Source organism: Acanthaster planci, linkage group LG20 (assembly GCF_054643075.1).
Source record: "Acanthaster planci isolate LZ-2023a linkage group LG20, COTS_SCS, whole genome shotgun sequence".
Classification (NCBI taxonomy): Eukaryota; Metazoa; Echinodermata; class Asteroidea; order Valvatida; family Acanthasteridae; genus Acanthaster; species Acanthaster planci.
The window spans coordinates 1,803,577-1,820,616 of NC_141796.1; the positions used below are offsets into that span (position 1 = coordinate 1,803,577).

The 17,040-nt window shown below is 41.5% G+C and overlaps 1 protein-coding gene across 7 annotated transcripts in view; it reads left to right on the forward strand.

Annotated features, from left to right (window-relative positions):
* Nucleotides 1-17,040, forward strand: part of LOC110975435 (nucleobindin-2-like) — a 30,497-nt gene that overhangs the window by 2,479 nt on the left and 10,978 nt on the right. For 3 of the 7 annotated variants that reach the window (XM_087130272.1, XM_087130276.1, XM_087130279.1), the window contains exons 3-11: nucleotides 449-556; nucleotides 1,389-1,512; nucleotides 2,920-2,949; nucleotides 6,493-6,599; nucleotides 9,248-9,430; nucleotides 10,066-10,215; nucleotides 11,396-11,491; nucleotides 14,192-14,281; nucleotides 15,304-15,465. In XM_087130272.1, the coding sequence (XP_086986398.1) occupies nucleotides 449-556; nucleotides 1,389-1,512; nucleotides 2,920-2,949; nucleotides 6,493-6,599; nucleotides 9,248-9,430; nucleotides 10,066-10,215; nucleotides 11,396-11,491; nucleotides 14,192-14,281; nucleotides 15,304-15,465 (1,050 nt within the window). Of the gene's footprint in view, nucleotides 1-448; nucleotides 557-1,388; nucleotides 1,513-2,919; nucleotides 2,950-6,492; nucleotides 6,600-7,878; nucleotides 7,983-9,247; nucleotides 9,431-10,065; nucleotides 10,216-11,395; nucleotides 11,492-11,570; nucleotides 11,661-14,191; nucleotides 14,282-15,303; nucleotides 15,466-17,040 lie in introns of all 7 variants that reach the window. The other 4 variants (XM_087130274.1, XM_087130277.1, XM_087130275.1 and 1 more) reach the window with 4 other exon arrangements.

The window sequence follows — 17,040 nt, forward strand, 5'->3', positions numbered from 1 at the left end:
ACTTAATGCGTTAACAAAATAAAACAACTTTTAAAAAAATTGGGGAAAGAGTTCCATGTATACCGACATTACTAATTTTCCCTGAAAATCTTATAACAGCCGTCATAAAGTGATCACATGTCCTAAAAGTGAAATTTAGCTAAGATTGCTTGTTATGAACCGTGCAATCAGATAGCTCAGTGTAGCGGATTTCATTCAAATGTTGCTCGTAAAAGGCTTATTGTCGATCATATTGGGACCGATGATTCCTTGGAAAAATGCCAGATTTCTGAAGTACATGTACATGCCGTGCACGTGTGCCTCAAAGTGGACTTGCATATTGAAAAACAAAAACAAATGGCATCTTTCCCCTGGACTTTGGTATTCAATGTTTCAGTTACGACTCAGACTTCATTACATCTTTATTTTTAACAACTTGTTTTATTTTTTATTAAAAAATGTTGTTTAGCACACTGGCCTTGAGTATGACAGATACTTGAGGAAGGTCGTGAAGACGCTTGAGAACGACCCAGTGATGAAGAAGAAATTGGACGACCTCAGCCTGGACGACCTCAAAGTGAGTCTTCACAAACTCCTGACCCTCGTGGAAAATATCACGCATTTTTTGTTTTTTAAATCTCGGCTTTGCCTCCGTGTTTGTATTTGGATGTCAGTTTTGTAAATATAGTGTTCCAGGTGGACGCCCCTGGTCTCATTTTGGCTGTTCAAAGGTTCAAAGTGTTAATGTGAGGCCTGAGTTTGGAGTATTTCTTTTGGTTGCTAGAGGTGACGTTGGAAACCCATTGCACTGCTCCAAATATAGAATACAGTCAGAATCAAAGCCATTATTTGCCAACAAAGGCATTGATGTCAGAGGTCAGAGTTCGTAGGCCTACTGACTGTACATACCAGTAGATGCAATTGTTTGACGCACACAGGGTAGGCAGTTTCCAACCTTTGCGGCTGTGACTGACAGTAACACATGAGGCTGTGAACTAAGCCGCAGGCTGGTGGCTACCGTAGGTGGCTATGTTATTTCAAGCTATTACCAATTAATGCTGCTAGGGTCATACCTAAGGAAGGTCCCTTTGTGTGTGTGCATCGACGTGGTGTAAGTGACCAGTTTTTAACTGAATGAGCACAAACTGTAGCGCATGTTCTTTTATCCCCTGATCCTTCAAAAATCCTAGGAGGTATTTGAAGGATTTTGTAGGATGAAGGAGGGTGGAGTCCATCCAATATGACTTTGCATTGGGTTTGAATTTGCCTCTCCTCACATTGTAAGATTTTGCAGGATCCATGAAGGTTCGTTGGAGAAAAAATGGTTCAGGAGTTACAGTTTATCCCACAAAATCTTTTTGAATTTTGGAAAACCTCTTAAGCTCAATCAATTTTCTTTGAAATTTTAGACTGGTAAGATGATGGAGATTTTGGATGGTGTCTCTGACAAGATGAGGGCCAGACTAGATGACCTGAAGCGCTCCGAAATACAGAGATTGAGGCAGGTTGCCAGACAACGCTTCCAACAAGCAAGTGAGTAACTGATGGTGTTTGAATTCTAAGCCATCAAGTTTGATTGAAAACAGTTTCTGATTTTACCACAAAAAGATTTTGGTACCTGTGAAACCTTTGACAGATGCAATGTTCTTTAAATGATAAGTCTGAACTCTGAAACGCATTGAGGCAGATTGTGGTTCAAAGCTACGTAAAAAGCTTGTTAAAATGTAGCAAAGTCGAACGGTTTCCATTTTCTGGTCAATGTAAGCCGTGGACAGCATAAGAGTTTCTTTTTCCAGTATAAAACATGGTGTCCAGTTGCCACCAAAAATTGCTGGAGCAAAATACGTGTGCTTGTCACTGCTGCGTACTTTGAATTAACATTTGCCTGATACCGGGGCCCGTATCAGCTGCCGTGTTACATTTAGCAAAATTTCTGGGCTTGTGAAAGAAGTACCAGGAGTTGCTTTTTACAAAACTATGATGGATGATGGACCCCACAAAATCTGACAAAATCACCCCACCAGTTTTCAACCTGATGCAAGACCAGCAACATTTATAACCTTTTCTCAACATTCCCTAATGTCGTAAACCGAAAGAAAACAGAACCAAAGATGACAGTTCAACATTGTGCCTTCTGGTATTTGGCCCGAATGAAATGTGACGTATGTGCACGTAGTTTCAATCTGTTCTTTTTCTCAGTGGTGTAAATTTAACAGACTTGTTTGCTTTATTTATATTGAATTCTGATGGTGTGTCTGATGGTGAATTTAATGTGAAGAATGAGTGAGCAGTCTTCCTCATTGTAACATCATTTGATTGAAATGCAGTCACCCTTTTCATATATGCATGTTTATCCCGGACACATGATAATGAAGTGATTGCTGTGCACCTGTTTTCATCATCACAATTTGACTCGCACGCTACCAGCAACAAGTGCTCCATCATCTTTTTCCCAGAATATTGTCAATTATCGAAGGCTAATTTTGGCTCAGATCAGAACTTCCGTTTTGTAAATTGGGCCAAGTGCCTTTCCTGGAAAATGTGTCTACAAAAGAAGCTGAACGATATTGGCCTAATATGCGTTATTATTTGAAAACTGTACAGTTTGGAAGTTGCAACAGGATCTGCTTTTCCTGCACCTGTAAAATGGTGGATCTGAGTGAAACTTAGACCATTATTGGATAGACAGTGTTAATTTTACTTTTTAAAATGTGCTCTGCTTCAAACCTGGCCCAAGGGTCTTTTTTTAAATCATTTGTCGTACAGTCTGAGATAACATATCTCTTGACTAACCCATTCTGCATTTTTACAAGATTCATTTTAGACTCCGCTGAAAATTTGTGTTCACAAGACATCTCTTTTAATTTGTTTTCTGTTATTTTTGTTCACTGCTCTGCACATCACCTTATTTCTTTTTGTCTTTTGTTGACATCGGCAAAGTTTTTGATGATAATAGCACGACTAATGGAGGTTAGCTATGTTGCATGTTTTCAGTTGGCTGAGTCACGGCACACTGGTTGATTTCATTAGATTTGCAAAATGGGGTGCGCTTTGTCAAAATCAAACGCTTCTGGGTACAGATCAGACCACAAAACTATGAGGAACTACATGTAATTTTTTCTCGGATTTTCAAGGCTTCAAGTACATGCATAGTCGGCCCTATTCGTTCAAATCCGCAGAAAACATGGAAAAGCTTCAGTGTAATTTTATTCCCCAAATTTTTGTGTTGTATTTGGAAAAGGACCACTGTTGTAACCATAAAGTAAAGTTGTTGGCCCAAAACCATGACCGGCAGGTTCACTTTGAATAGGAAAAACTTTGCCAAGTAAAGCCTTTAAACAATTCTAAAAATGAGACAATTATGATGTTGGTGAAGGGATTGATCTATATTCTGAAGAGCTAAGAAATCAGAAGTCCTGATTCACTCCCAGCTGAGCCAACTCCATATTTAAATCTTTAGCAGGGAATTTTCTCAAAGGCCTTCGAGAAAGATCCTGCGGAAACCATAACACCAGACCAGCCTTTAATCTTGAGCTTTGAAAGCAATGGCACTTTGGTTCATCCCAGTCAGCAATTCAGATATAATTTCTTTGTAATTGAAAAATTTATTTTCAACCACCTGCCCAGAGGAGTCTGCGTTTGATAGAAAGCATTGTAACTGCGTTGTTTTGCCAATCTCCTGTCGCTGCTGAGAGAAACGGTTCTGCACGAAAGTGGTTTGGTCACGCTGTGACTGACTTCATTATTAATCCTTAATACTCACAAACAAAAAGGCGTTTTACTAAAACATGCAAATGTAATTGAAGGTACATGTAATCCCACTACAGTACTTATTATTTCTATTTGTATTTTTTCAATTTTTGTTTTGAGAATAGCCTGTGATAATGAGGTCGGTAACAGCATGACCAAATTGCCACTTTGCGTCTGTTTCCAAAACAAAATATACTGGTGGTTTTTCTAATACTGGACACATGTTGGTGTACATCTGCAGCAGTGCTCATGTCCAGCAGGTGCACAATTGAAAATTGATTGCCTCTGCCGGCAAATTACCTCTTGAGTGACTATTTACTGGTACCGGTGCGTACGTACCTGTGTTGTAGTTTGCTAGTTGCATGATCTGTTGTATGGCAAGTTTTAGTGCATGGCTAGAGCATGGTAACAGGCCAGCTGCTTGCTGCAAGACTAGTTAAAATGCATTCACATGTAAAGTACATGCAAACTATATATACGGTGATTTTGTAGTCAAAAGTTTACGCTCACTCGGACTGCAAGTTTATTTACCGCTATGACGATTTTTTTTTTCAATGAGGTTATCCCACCCAGCGAAAGCTGATCATATGGGTCCGTCTCAATGAAAGCGACGATCAAGAAATGTTCAGTTTAAGGGATAGTAGGAAAGTCCTGTATCCCGGGGAAAACACCCACAGAATCAGGCAGAGACTGAAAAACAAATGTCCACATGCCGTCCTCGGTGGGATTTGAACCCGGGCCGCAGGGGTGGAAGGCGAGGAAAGAACCACTACACCAGTCTGACTCCACCAGCATGGATTTATTTCTTCGTAAAGTTCTAGGATCTCAATTTCAGATGAGAAGTTGCTTGGTCTTGCTTAGAATTGCGCCCAAATTGAACATGTAAGCCATGCCCTCATCAGACCAACTGCAGGCAAACACCTGTTGTGTACATACAAAGTGTGGACATTCCTTTGTTCTCCTGTGGTTAAGGAAACTTGAGGAAAATGCTCCTTTTTCTCCAACTAGGAGAACTCCTTCGAGCTGGATTTTTGATAATGATTTCCTGGACTGTTCCTCTTCATTTTGCCACAGATAACCTTGACCCCAAAATGCCTCTGAAACTGTTTTTCAGAGAGGGGAAAACATTGTGTGGACGTGTGCCATAGCACCCTACATTATGTGGACTTCTTTGTGCAGAGGTCCACACTATGTATGCCACGCCTGCACAAGATGTTTTACATGGAACCAGTGCTTTGTCAAATAAAGAACGAATTACTGATATACATGTAAAGCAATAGAAAGGGCCTCCTTTCATTGCTCTCTTTAAAGTGACAGCTTGCCAGAAAGACTACATTTCACTGAGAATTTAGTCCCATAACCATCTTTAAACTGATTTTTCAATGATGATTTTGTCAGTTACTGTTTGAATAGCTTCAAAAGATGGACTGCACCTTGAACTCTTGAAATCAATTACCTGCTTTCCGACAAAACTGTAAACCTTTGACCACAGTTGAGCTGGTAAAGTTGTAGTTGACTGATGTTTTTATCCCATATTTGCACAGTTACATGTAGGCAGCCGTACTCGCGTGAGTGGCTGCGTTAAGTGCATTTTTGATTTGAAGAACAGAAAGTTTGGCAGGACAAAAAGTGCATTGAACCCAGATCCTTCAAAATCCCACAGGGCGCACTTCATTCGTTCCCTGATTGAATATCCATTATCTTTCATTAGAATAGATATTCCTCTTGCTTTGATGATGTACCCAGCTTTGCCCCGGAGCTTGATACCGAGCGATTCTTTATTCTGCGATCGCATTGTGACCCGCTACATCAAAATCAGGAATAACATCGCCAATTGACTTCTTGAGACGTACATGGTCAGCAAGAGAATTCTATAAGCTTTCAAATGGTACACATTACAAGTTTGTTGATGGTAACCTTACATACATACATTTCCAAAATATACAGAAATTGCCACATCAATTTTTTCAACATTTACCCACATCCCCACTTCACTCGGCCATAAATGGCCTCGGTGACTTATTCCTGATTAGGACGTACCGGGTCACATTTCTTCATTTAATGTGGTAGCATTGCGCATAGAAAAATTACGTGTTTCCTTCATGACAACCTGCTCCCACAAAATGAGAATAAAATCAGTTCTGCAACCTATATGCAATTACAGAAACATACTTGAACAGTTTTCTTTACGTGCCCTTTTTGGAATCTGAAAACTCTTATTTAACAGAAAACAGCTTAATTTTGGGTTTTTGCCCTGCCCGACGTGTAAACCCTGCATACACAGTGTATGCCCCCCGAAGGCTTGTGAATAAAAAAAACCACAAGCTTTAACTCGGGTGGGACTCGAACCCACGACCTCTTGCTTACTAGTGCAGATGTCTTAACCACTCGACCACCAAGCTTGTAGGAATCAGATGTAGCAGTGGGTACCGCGAACAACTATTTCAAGGATGGATTTGGGCTGGGGAGGTGTAAATTAATTTTGGATTTTTGCTCTGCCCGACGTATGTTGTGACCCGACATCTTTTCCTGGAAAGCTTTTGGACAATGTGAAACTTGTAATTACATGTGAAATGCGTCTGTCATTTGAATGCTTCACGAAATGGTAGAGCAGACTTGTTTCATTTGAAAACAAATTGACTTATTTCTCATTTTGTGAGAGCAGTCCTATACCCCAACACGGAACAGGCATCACCCGTGGTTTGATTTTTTACATTGTAACTGTTCATCACCCCGTCATTAATATTCACATCGCCCAAACAGATCATCGGCCCATGGATCAGAAACAGATCGAGGACATGACCGGCCATCTTGACATCAACAATATGGACCAGTTCGGGGGAAAAGATTTTGAAAAACTCATCAAAAAGGTATTTTTGAAGTGGAAACTCTTTGACATTGTTGGAGCACTAGGCTTTGGCGACTCCTGTAACAAAATCGCTTTTGATTTCCTTCCCAAAATTCACGATCAGAAAAGACTGTAGATATACTGTAATTTGACCAGCAGAATTAGAAGCCATTACTGCGGTGGCACAACGCTCGTGGACAGGTGGTACGCGCGTTCGACCAATAGGATGTCGTAATTTGCCATATGCGCGCGCGCGTCAAGCTAAAGAATGTGCGTGTGAGTGCGGTGCCACCGCAGTTACGGCGTCTAATCGGATTAGTCTATGACTGTCACTTATCGGAACACACATGTGTACTGTTGTTGACTTGACATTTCTGTGGTACGTTTGGCTCAAATCCTGTTGTTTGGCCGTTCTTTTAAAACTCTGCACAAACTTCATAAAGACGACTCTTGTGGCAAGTATTTTAGAAAAAAAAAGACATTTTTAACTGCGAATGAAGCGAGATGATTCAACAGTGCACCACTGTGGAGGTAAGTTGTACTTTTCTCTTTCTGATCTCAACACGGTGGCCATGACCTGACAATTCGGAGGTAAGACAACTCCTTTTCCAGCTAACCATTTTTGAGTTGCTTTTTTGCCAAGCGCATGTGCATCGATTCACCTTTCAAAGCTCCATGACCCAGCACCTAATGTTTCTACCCTCTGCACTTAAAAAAAAGTTCACCACTATTCATGTTTTGCATCATTTCCTTCCGGCACCATGACCCGAGACTGAAATCAAACAGGAAGTGTGTTCGAATGTGTGATGAAAGTTGGCGATGCATGGAGGGCCAGGGATGATGACTCATGTACATGCGTGTACAGGCAGACGGGTTGATTTTTTTTTTCCAAGAAAGCTCATCAAAGTCAGGCATACATTTGCAATAACAGAAAAGGAGAAATGGACAGAATGTTAGCATTTTGCTATTTTCCTAGAGAGGGCCCAATTTCACCGAGCTGCTTAATAGTTTAACAGAAAAACAGTTTTAGCAGAAAAAGTCTGTCTTACTACATTTATAGCGGAAAAATTTGTTAGCCGTTAGCACTGTTTTGTGGTGGTGCTTGGCCTAGTTGTTTTGTTAAAACTTTGCTAAGCAAATTTTTCCTCTGAGGCATGCAAACCTGTTTACGGTCTCCATGAAATGCACAGAGCCTCTGTAAGGCATAAAATTGCATGCTTAGCAGCATCCTGAAATCAGGCCCAGGATTGCTGAAAGTGAGTGACCTATCTGTCGTTAATGATGTACATGTACATTTATAGCGGACAAAACGAAAATTCCCCAAGACATCCAAGACATGCATGCTCATATAGATGTGTACAGCAGAAGCTTTGGAAGTCAGGATCTCAGCAAGCTACTCAAGAAGGTGAGGTGGGAACTTATACCAAAACACTCTGAATGCCAACCCTCCCTGATCCTACAAACTCCTCTGGAAGGGCTTTGGCGGAGTTTGTAGGATTGAGGAAGGTAGAGCCCAGCCCCTGTTACCTCGTATGGGGGCTTGGTGCCCCTTGAAAGTTGAAGTACCACCTTTAGGAATGTGGCATTGGTTTCCTGCACAGTGCAGGATTGAGGAAGGTTTCTAGCAAAGAAACCTTGGGGAGCCTTGGGGCCAAGTTAATATTGAATTCGTCGTTGGCTGTCCATGTGATTCATGGATGCTTACATGTAAATTTCGCAGCTAGTAGCGGAAACTCACATAGAAACCGCATCACTCACCAGACGAGATAGCACATACTGTCTACAATATAGCAGTTTTGGCCTTCACATTTGTGAGGTGTTTCGTTTCAGTCCGCTGCGTTACAAAATGTCTCGGGAAACTCAGTGACCTGTGTAATTTATCTGTAGTGCACAAACTTAGAGTAATATGCTTTGTGAGATGCATATTCCTAAAGAAACGTTGGAACTATGTTACCAGTTAATCTCATGTCAGAAGCTGTCCCATAAAGGAAGATACTGGTAGGGTGTCAAAAACCATTTAGGCACCATTTTGTGAATATCAAATTAAAATTTGGTCAACAGAATTCCTTTAAGTCACGGTGTAAGATATTAACTTTGTATAATTTTTATTGACTTCGAGAGTTTGATAACATCTTCCTCATACAAAGTCATTAATTGAAAACTTTCCTCAAGGTGAGTCTGCTGAACTTTGTTTAAGCCTTACATCGTAGATACACGTGGTAAATTGCACAGATTGGGAAAGTAAGACATGAGCCACTTATAAATGGTATTATTCCACAAGAGACTTGGCCAATATACAGTATTATTTCAGCTATTATGTCGACTTTGTATGCCAAGAAGCCACAACCACGGCGAATCAGTTTTCTGTGTAAAAGATGTGCTTATTGTCCTTGGGATAAACCATCACGCAGTGTGTGATATGGACCGTGGTATACATTACATGGTCTGTTGCCATGGATCAGCCAATCAGGATCAAGCGTTTAAGTTTGCTTGTAGATGCATGTACAGACCTGCACATGTATAATAAATTGGAGCAACTGCTTTACGAAAGATATCAAGTTGTTTGATTATTTCTTGCATATAAAGCCGCTAATACAACCATCTTTGGCCAAACTATTACACTCTTACAAAGCCCTGAACGTGACCAAGGTTTTTCTTTTTTCACTCGAGGCCACGGAGGATCTGGACAAGGCAGACAAGGAGCGCAAGGAGGAGTTCAAACGCTACGAGATGCAGAAGGAGATCGAGAGGCGGCAGAAGCTGAAGGAGATGGATGAGGCCAAGCGGAAAGAGGCCGAACAGGAGCACGAGGAACGACGCAAGAAGCTGAAGGAGAAACACATGAAGCATCCGGTGAGGACAGACTACCATTAGGTGTGCGCCTGAACAGAAGAGGGCGCTCTCTTACTGAATCCACCAGCTAGAAGCTGAAAAAGAAATGTGAAACATTTGTGGAGTACAAGTGTGTCCTATTGAGTACAGATCTGCGACTGTTGCCATGAACTGAACAGAGCTCTCTTTATTTCACCAATAACTGTTAGCTAGAAGTTGGGAGGGGCATGAAGTACTTGGCTTGCATGGTACAGAACGGATTCTATTGGGTGTGTATGTGAACAGTTGGGGTCACTTTATAATTCAACTCATCACTGAGACTCTCGAATGAAAGATTGACACGTTCAACGCTTGTACAGTACAGACCAGCAGGTGCCATCAACTGAAGAGGATACCGTCTACAGGCCGGTTCATACTCAACGTCAGATCGGGTATTTGCACTGCAAATTTGCAAAAGTTGAAGACATTTTCACTCGAGTGAAAGTTTGCTGCGAATCTGTCATGATGTTGAATTCGCTTCGCTTTCACGTTCAGCCCGTTGCCAATAACTGAAAGAGAGACGTGTGAAGCTCTCTCAAAAATTTTGCTAAAAATAATACCGCACACAAGTGCTTAATGCTGTCCTTATTCCTTTTTTGGGGGGATGTTACTTTTAGGGGAGCAAGCCCCAACTGGAAGATGTCTGGGAGGAGACAGACCACCTGGAACGAGAAGACTTCAACCCCAGGACTTTCTTTAATCTGCATGACACCAATGGCGATGGCACCTTGGACGCCTTTGAACTGGAGGCGCTGTTTGTGAAACAGGTGGGCGCAGTCAGTTGGTCTATTGATGAATCTTTGCTTTATCTCAACTTGTGTTATTCCGTCCTCTATATTCTGCCCCTTCTCGATATTCTGCCCTGCATAATATTCTGCCCTGCTCAGTGTTCTGCCCTGCATTATATTCTGCCCTGTTCTCTATATTACCCTGCGTTATATTCTTCCCTGCTCAATATTCTGCCCTGCATTATATTGTGCCTGGCTCTATATTCTGCCCTGCTCCGTACTCTACCCTGCATTAATTACATGTATATTCTGCCCTGCATTATTTATATTCTGCCCTGCATTATATTCTGCTCTGCTCTGCTCTATATTCTGCCCTGCTCTATATTCTGCCGTGCTCTACATTCTGCCATGCTCTATATTCTGCCCTGCATTACATTCTGTCCTGCTCTATATTCTGCCCTGCTCTATATTCTGCCATGCTCTATATTCTGCCCTGCATTATTTATATTCTGCCCTGCATTATATTCTGCCTGGCTCTATATTCTGCCCTGCTCCGTATTCTACCCTGCATTATATTCTGCTCTGCTCTGTATACTTCCCTGTTCTGCCAGTATATTCTGCCTTCGTCTGTATTTTGTAGAATCTATATTCTGCCCTGTATACATCTCTTTATTCTATGCTCTTCTTTGATCTGTCTAGTAATAATAATTATAATATAGATTTATATAGCGCACTTATCCAGAAAACCGATCAAGGCACAATTCCATTATTATTACCCCTGCTCACTGTGCTCATGAAACATTCCAAGTACCATCTCAGCTTCCTGGGGAGTATACAGCTCTCTACTGCTTTGTTCTTTTGCCCCAGTCTGCTGTATTCTACTGTTTCATATCCTGCCCTGTATTCTGCTTTGCATTCTGTGCATTTTTCCTCTTTTGTTTCTGTTTCTGCTTTACAGTTTGGTCTGTTGTGTGATTATTTTAACTACCTCCTGTGATAGCGTCCAGACCTCCACATTATCGGTTGTCCAATTACCGCACAAGTGGCAAAAACAATGTCAAGACCCGATAACATCTGTGTATAATATCACTAACTCGGCTTGAAGATGCTTTTTAACGAAACCTTCCTTAGTAGAAATTTCCCACCTTCCAGGCCTACCTTTGAGCTATTAACATAGATATTCCCCCCACGATTGGATTTCTTCCCGACTCCTTTCTAGGTACGCAAGCATTATGAGATGGCGGATAATTCCCATGTGGATCCGGTCAAAGTCAGGGAAGAAATTGCCCGTATGAGGGAGCATGTCTTGACGGAGGTAAAGTAGAACTTTCCGTGGTGATCGGTGTTTTAAAACCAGACCTCTCTTCATCTCTTCTGTCTTTGTCTGTGCTCAGGTGGAAAAAATGTATGCCGAACGTCACAACTCCGACCCCAGAGAGAAATTTGAAGAGATTTCTCGGATGCGGGAGCATGTTATGAATGAGGTATTGTAATTGTCCTGCTCTGTGATTGGCCCCTTGTTGCCGTCATGCTTGTTTCTGATTTGCTGTTTGCCCATCCACGACCTTTTTTTTTCAGTTTGCACGTTTTGTTGCCGTTCTATTTTCACTTTTGAGAAAGCACTATAAAGACGTTTAGGCTGTAGTGTTTGCATGTGTTTGTTCGTGCACTGTCTGTCGGAGCCATCAGGTCTTCTATGACATTTTTGTTATTTGACATTTTGCCAAATTTGATTGGCTCACCATTTTCATGAAAGCAGTTTCATTGGCTGCATGTCAAGCAGTGCATATCTGCCTGCAGGTTAAAACTTTGCCAAGAAGCCAACCCTTTTTCCCATTAATGCATTCTGCTTCTTCCGTTGACCATGTTTTAGTGCGTATGCTGCTAGAGACACTGACACAAGCGCATCCAAAAATGTCAAACACTGAACACTCACCCACTTGTTTTGTTTCTGCATATTCACTCAGCATGTTTCTATTGCTATTGGCTACAATCAGCTGCGCACGAATGCCCAGTCCTTAGTTTGCATCGGAGGCCTTATCGGCACATGCTTTCTCACTGTTTAATCCGCCTCCTCGTTTGTCTGTCGCTGTGCGAGATAAACCTCTGCAGATCCAGAACTAAGCACTGGCTTTGTATTCCAGCACAGGTAATGGCAGTGAGGATAAGCACACGAGGGCGCTATTCACGTGTGAGCTATAGTCACAGACGCGTAAAAGCACAGAGCTCCAGTCATGTGCATCAACGGTCAATCGGGAAAAGTGTTGGCAACACAATGGTTTAATAGCAGGGCACATAACCATGTTCCCTGTGCTTACAGTGCATATGATACGTTTATATTGTCTGTGTTTGTTCCTGCTTGCGAAATACGTTTTTTCTTCGTTGTTTGAATCGTCGTGGGCCACATTAAGGACATGTAGGGTTTCTTTGTACAAGTACAATGGAGAAATTCCTTCCTGGAATTTTGTGAGGAGAGTAGAGGTTCTCCGTTGGCTGGTGTCGCAGAGACTGTTCTTTGTTATTTTAATGTGTCGTTACAATGGATGCGCAAAAAGTTTACTTGAGCGTATCCCAGAGGAAGAAATATATACCCCTCTGCATTAATATGTCTGTAGCTTACTCAGCAGGGGAAACAATTGGAAATACGGCTACTGGAGAGGCAGTTTGAGCCATAGGCTGTTTCTAAAAGTTGCGACTGTGCCAACGGTAGCCGTGGCAACCCACTGGCCACAACCACTTGTGACAGACTATTGATTCAGGCCTTATGAGAAACAAGCTTGTGTCAAGTCCCGGTATTCTTGACAGCAAAAGCCCATTTGCATGTAGTTGACAGGGATTGGGACCAAACTTGAAAAATAAGAATGATTTCTGACCTCACTGGTTCCCATTCACTTCTATCACGCATTTTAGCATTTATTAAGAACCATGGCATACCAGGGAATTGTTACCATGACATTCATTGCTGTGATCAGTATTGGAGTTGATTGCATTGTGGTTTGGGTTCACTATGGACTGAACCATTAATCCTTTTTTAATATCAACCATTTCATCAGTTACCTCATAAATGCAAGTTGAATGCATTTATCTCCAAGCAAATTGGACACTGTTAAAAAATTATTTGGTTTAAGGCACAAAAACACATTTCCCCTTGGAATAGAGCAGCATTTCAGGAGTGTGATACTGACAGTGGTATGTGGGAATATTTTCCTCAGTCTGTTGCTGTGGATCAACCAATCAGGCTCAAGCATTCAAATTTGCTTGGAGATAAATTACATTTAAATAACAGAGTTTGTCTAAAATCAATTATAGATGTGTAGGGCTGATACCAATGAGGCAGTTATCTGTGCACAAACAGAGGCCTTTCCTCTTTTTGCCAAGCCCCGCCCATTCCATTTCACCCCTCTTTACTGGGTCATTCCATGAGGTTGGAGCACTGCTTGTTGACGGTGTCCCTCTTACATCTGCGACTTGTACCACCTGTCATGACCTGTAGAGTAGGTCATTAACTCTGTAAAAATAACACACCCCTCTGTGTTCAGCCGTGCAAGACGTATAACAATGTCAATTTGGAATCCACCTGCAGGGAAATAGCTGTTCATTTTTACGGAACCCACGTAACAATGGACACCGTCACAAATTGTGCCCCAACCTCATGGAATGACCCAACTTACTGTGTGCCTCTCCAAGGAGCACTGTGCTGTTTGTTTCATGGGTAAAAAACAGAACCACATGTGGAAAAAGACAATTTCAACTGGATCATTCTGTAAACTTGGGGTCCCAAAGTATGTTTGTGTCCATTTCACATGACCTGTGTAATGTGGCATGGAAATATCACCCATATTGTCTCCAAACTCTTTTCTTTCTTTGCCAGGTAATTTGCATTATTTGGTCTTTCTTGGAATTAAAGAATATGTTTGATGGTCAAATATGACAGAACTTCTTCTCCCCCGTTTAAATATTATCCACTCAGTCATTAAGCACGTGGCTTTTTTTTTTTTTGCTATGTTGTTAACAGATTGACAAGAACAAAGACAAGATGGTCAGCAGGAAGGAATTTATGGAGGCGACTGAGGCTGAAGATTTTGACGAAGACAAGGGATGGGATGTAAGAAAAAGAATTTAATTTTAAAAAAATTGAAGTGAAAAGATTTGACTTAAAACAATTTTTTGCAACTAGATTTGATGTAAACAGGAAAAAAATTGACATAAAAAATTGAAAGAGGAACGACACGGGTGTGCAATTCTCCCTCAGATCAGCTGATCTCCTCATTTTCACTTCACATTCATGCCATTGAGAATTGAAAAACACGGTACAAAATCCTATGAAGAAATTTTAAAGAAAATTGTAAAGGAAATTGGAATTTCGTCATTTTTGTCCAAGTCCAATTTGCATGCCTGATGCATACAAACGATTATCATTGAGGATATGGAGAAAGGTTAGGTCTTCACTTGACTGCCATTACCTTTTGGGCTCCCAATGTCTGTGTGAACTCCCTTCACCTATGTGCACATTCAGATGAAAATAAATGAGCTGCACACCATGCCATAAAAGTCTTAGAGGTGGGCGGAAAACTTGAAACGAACGTTCTGGGTTAAAAAGAGAGTCGGGTAAGGACTGAAAACTCAGTCAATGTGGACTGGACTGGGAATAGAATTTGAATGGGTGATGAAAGGCAAAGAAAGAGGCACCCCTCCAGCCAGACTCCCGTTGAAAAAATTAGCGCTTGCAAGAAATCAGTGAACTTCTGTAAGATTGTTCCGATCCCCCAATTTGACATAAATTTCAGCACGCCCGTGTGCACTGGTTAGGGTTTAAGATGCTCACTTAGTGTGTGAGTAGTTAACGTCCTTTTCGACTAACAGCATGAACGTAACGATCCCCAACCTGCCAAACTTCAACACCGGAGCCTGTGGGAATCTGTGAGGATGGGGACTGAAGTAGTACTGTGCTTTATGTGGGATTGGGCGTACTAAAACAGAGTCCAACTGTTTCTGGGCACAGTTTACTCTGTGGTGTATATGGTGTTTGGATTTGCAAGGACGAAGAAGGTTCCTTGTAAGGTCACTCTAGGGAGTTAGGGTTTAAAGTGACAGAAAGTCTTCTTAATTGCTGGGCTCTTTGGGTAGGACTTGGAGGAGCAAGACATCTACACCGAAGATGAACTGGAGACGTACGAGAAGAATATACAGGAGGAGATGAAGAAGTTGAAATTGAGGCTACAGCAGGAGCACGACCAGTACAAAGAGAACAGAGTGCCGCAGCCTGGTGATCCGGTGGTCATGAATCAGGTGAGATTCAAACCTCAGACAGTGAAATAACGACCAGTACAAAGAGAACAGAGTGCCGCAGCCTGGTGATCCGGTGGTCATGAATCAGGTGAGATTCAAACCTCAGACAGTGAAATAACGACCAGTACAAAGAGAACAGAGTGCCGCAGCCTGGTGATCCGGTGGTCATGAATCAGGTGAGATTCAAACCTCAGACAGTGAAATAATGAGATGCAGAAACCCCCTGATCCTGCATGTAGTGAGATTTGAACTGCAGACCATGATATTAAGGAGTTTAGAAATTCCAGTGGTCATGTATCAAGTGAGATTCGAACCTTGGACAGTGAAATAACAAGATGCCTAAATTTTTTGATCCAGCACCTGATGAGATTCGAATCTCAGACCTTGATATTAAGGAGTTGAGAAATTTGAATCTTACATGTATATCTTACAGTGAAATAATGAATGCACAGATCTTATCTTTCTGCATCTTGTAAGATTCAAACCTCAAACCATGATGTTGAGGTGTTGAGAAATCAGGTGAGTCGGGTCAGATTCAATCCTTAGTGAAATAAGGAGATGCAGAAATCTTATGATTCTGTTCTTTTTAATATTCAAACCTCACACCTTGACACTCAGGAGTTCCAGTGATCATCAACCAGGTGATATTCAAATCTTAGACAGTGAAATATTCAGATGCAAAAACGGTACAATCCTGCACCTTGTGAGATTCGAACCCCAGACCATGACATTGAGGAGTTGCAAATTTCGAGTGGTCATGAATCAAGTGAGATTTGAATATTTTTGATAGTGAAATAACGAGATGCTGAAACCTACCTAATGCTGTGCTAGGTAAGATTCGAACCTCAAGACCATGGTCACAGATCAGGTGAGATTCAAAATGTAGTGATATAATGAGAAGAAATCTTATCATCATGCATTTGAAATTCAGGAGATTAGATAACTCTGGCAAGATCCAAACAGACCATGAGCTAAAGAGATGCACAGACCTAGTTGGAATGAGCCATTCCTCATAGAATGAGATAAAGAGGTGCAGAATCTTTTGTGGAAGTGAGTCAGATGAGAAAAGAACTTCAGACAATGAAATGGAGATATGTCCAACATGGACTAGCAAGATTCTAACCTCAAGACAGTGAAATGAGAGAAACTCCAGGGGTCAGGAGTCTGATGAGATTCTAACCTCAGACAGTGACCAGGGGCTAGCGAACCTGAAGCTGAAGATTCACGAGGAACTTGATCAAGTAAAATGGAAGTGAGATTCGAACCTCATACAGTGAGATTTATTGTCAAGATATCAAAGCTGAAGCTGTCTACACGGGAAATCAAATACGACAGTCGGGACAAATGAACAGAATACCTGGGAGTCAATGCAGAACACGAAACATCCCAAAAGATTTATCGCTTCTTTTTTTTCATTTAAACACAGTATCTGATTTCCTTACTGTTTGGGGATCACTTTTTTTTACCACATCCAAATATTTCTGCTTCACAGATAAGCCATAATGCAGCTTTAATTACAGAAACAGTCCTGTAATGTTTTGCCAAAGATGTCCATTGATCGTCTCTCTTCGAGGG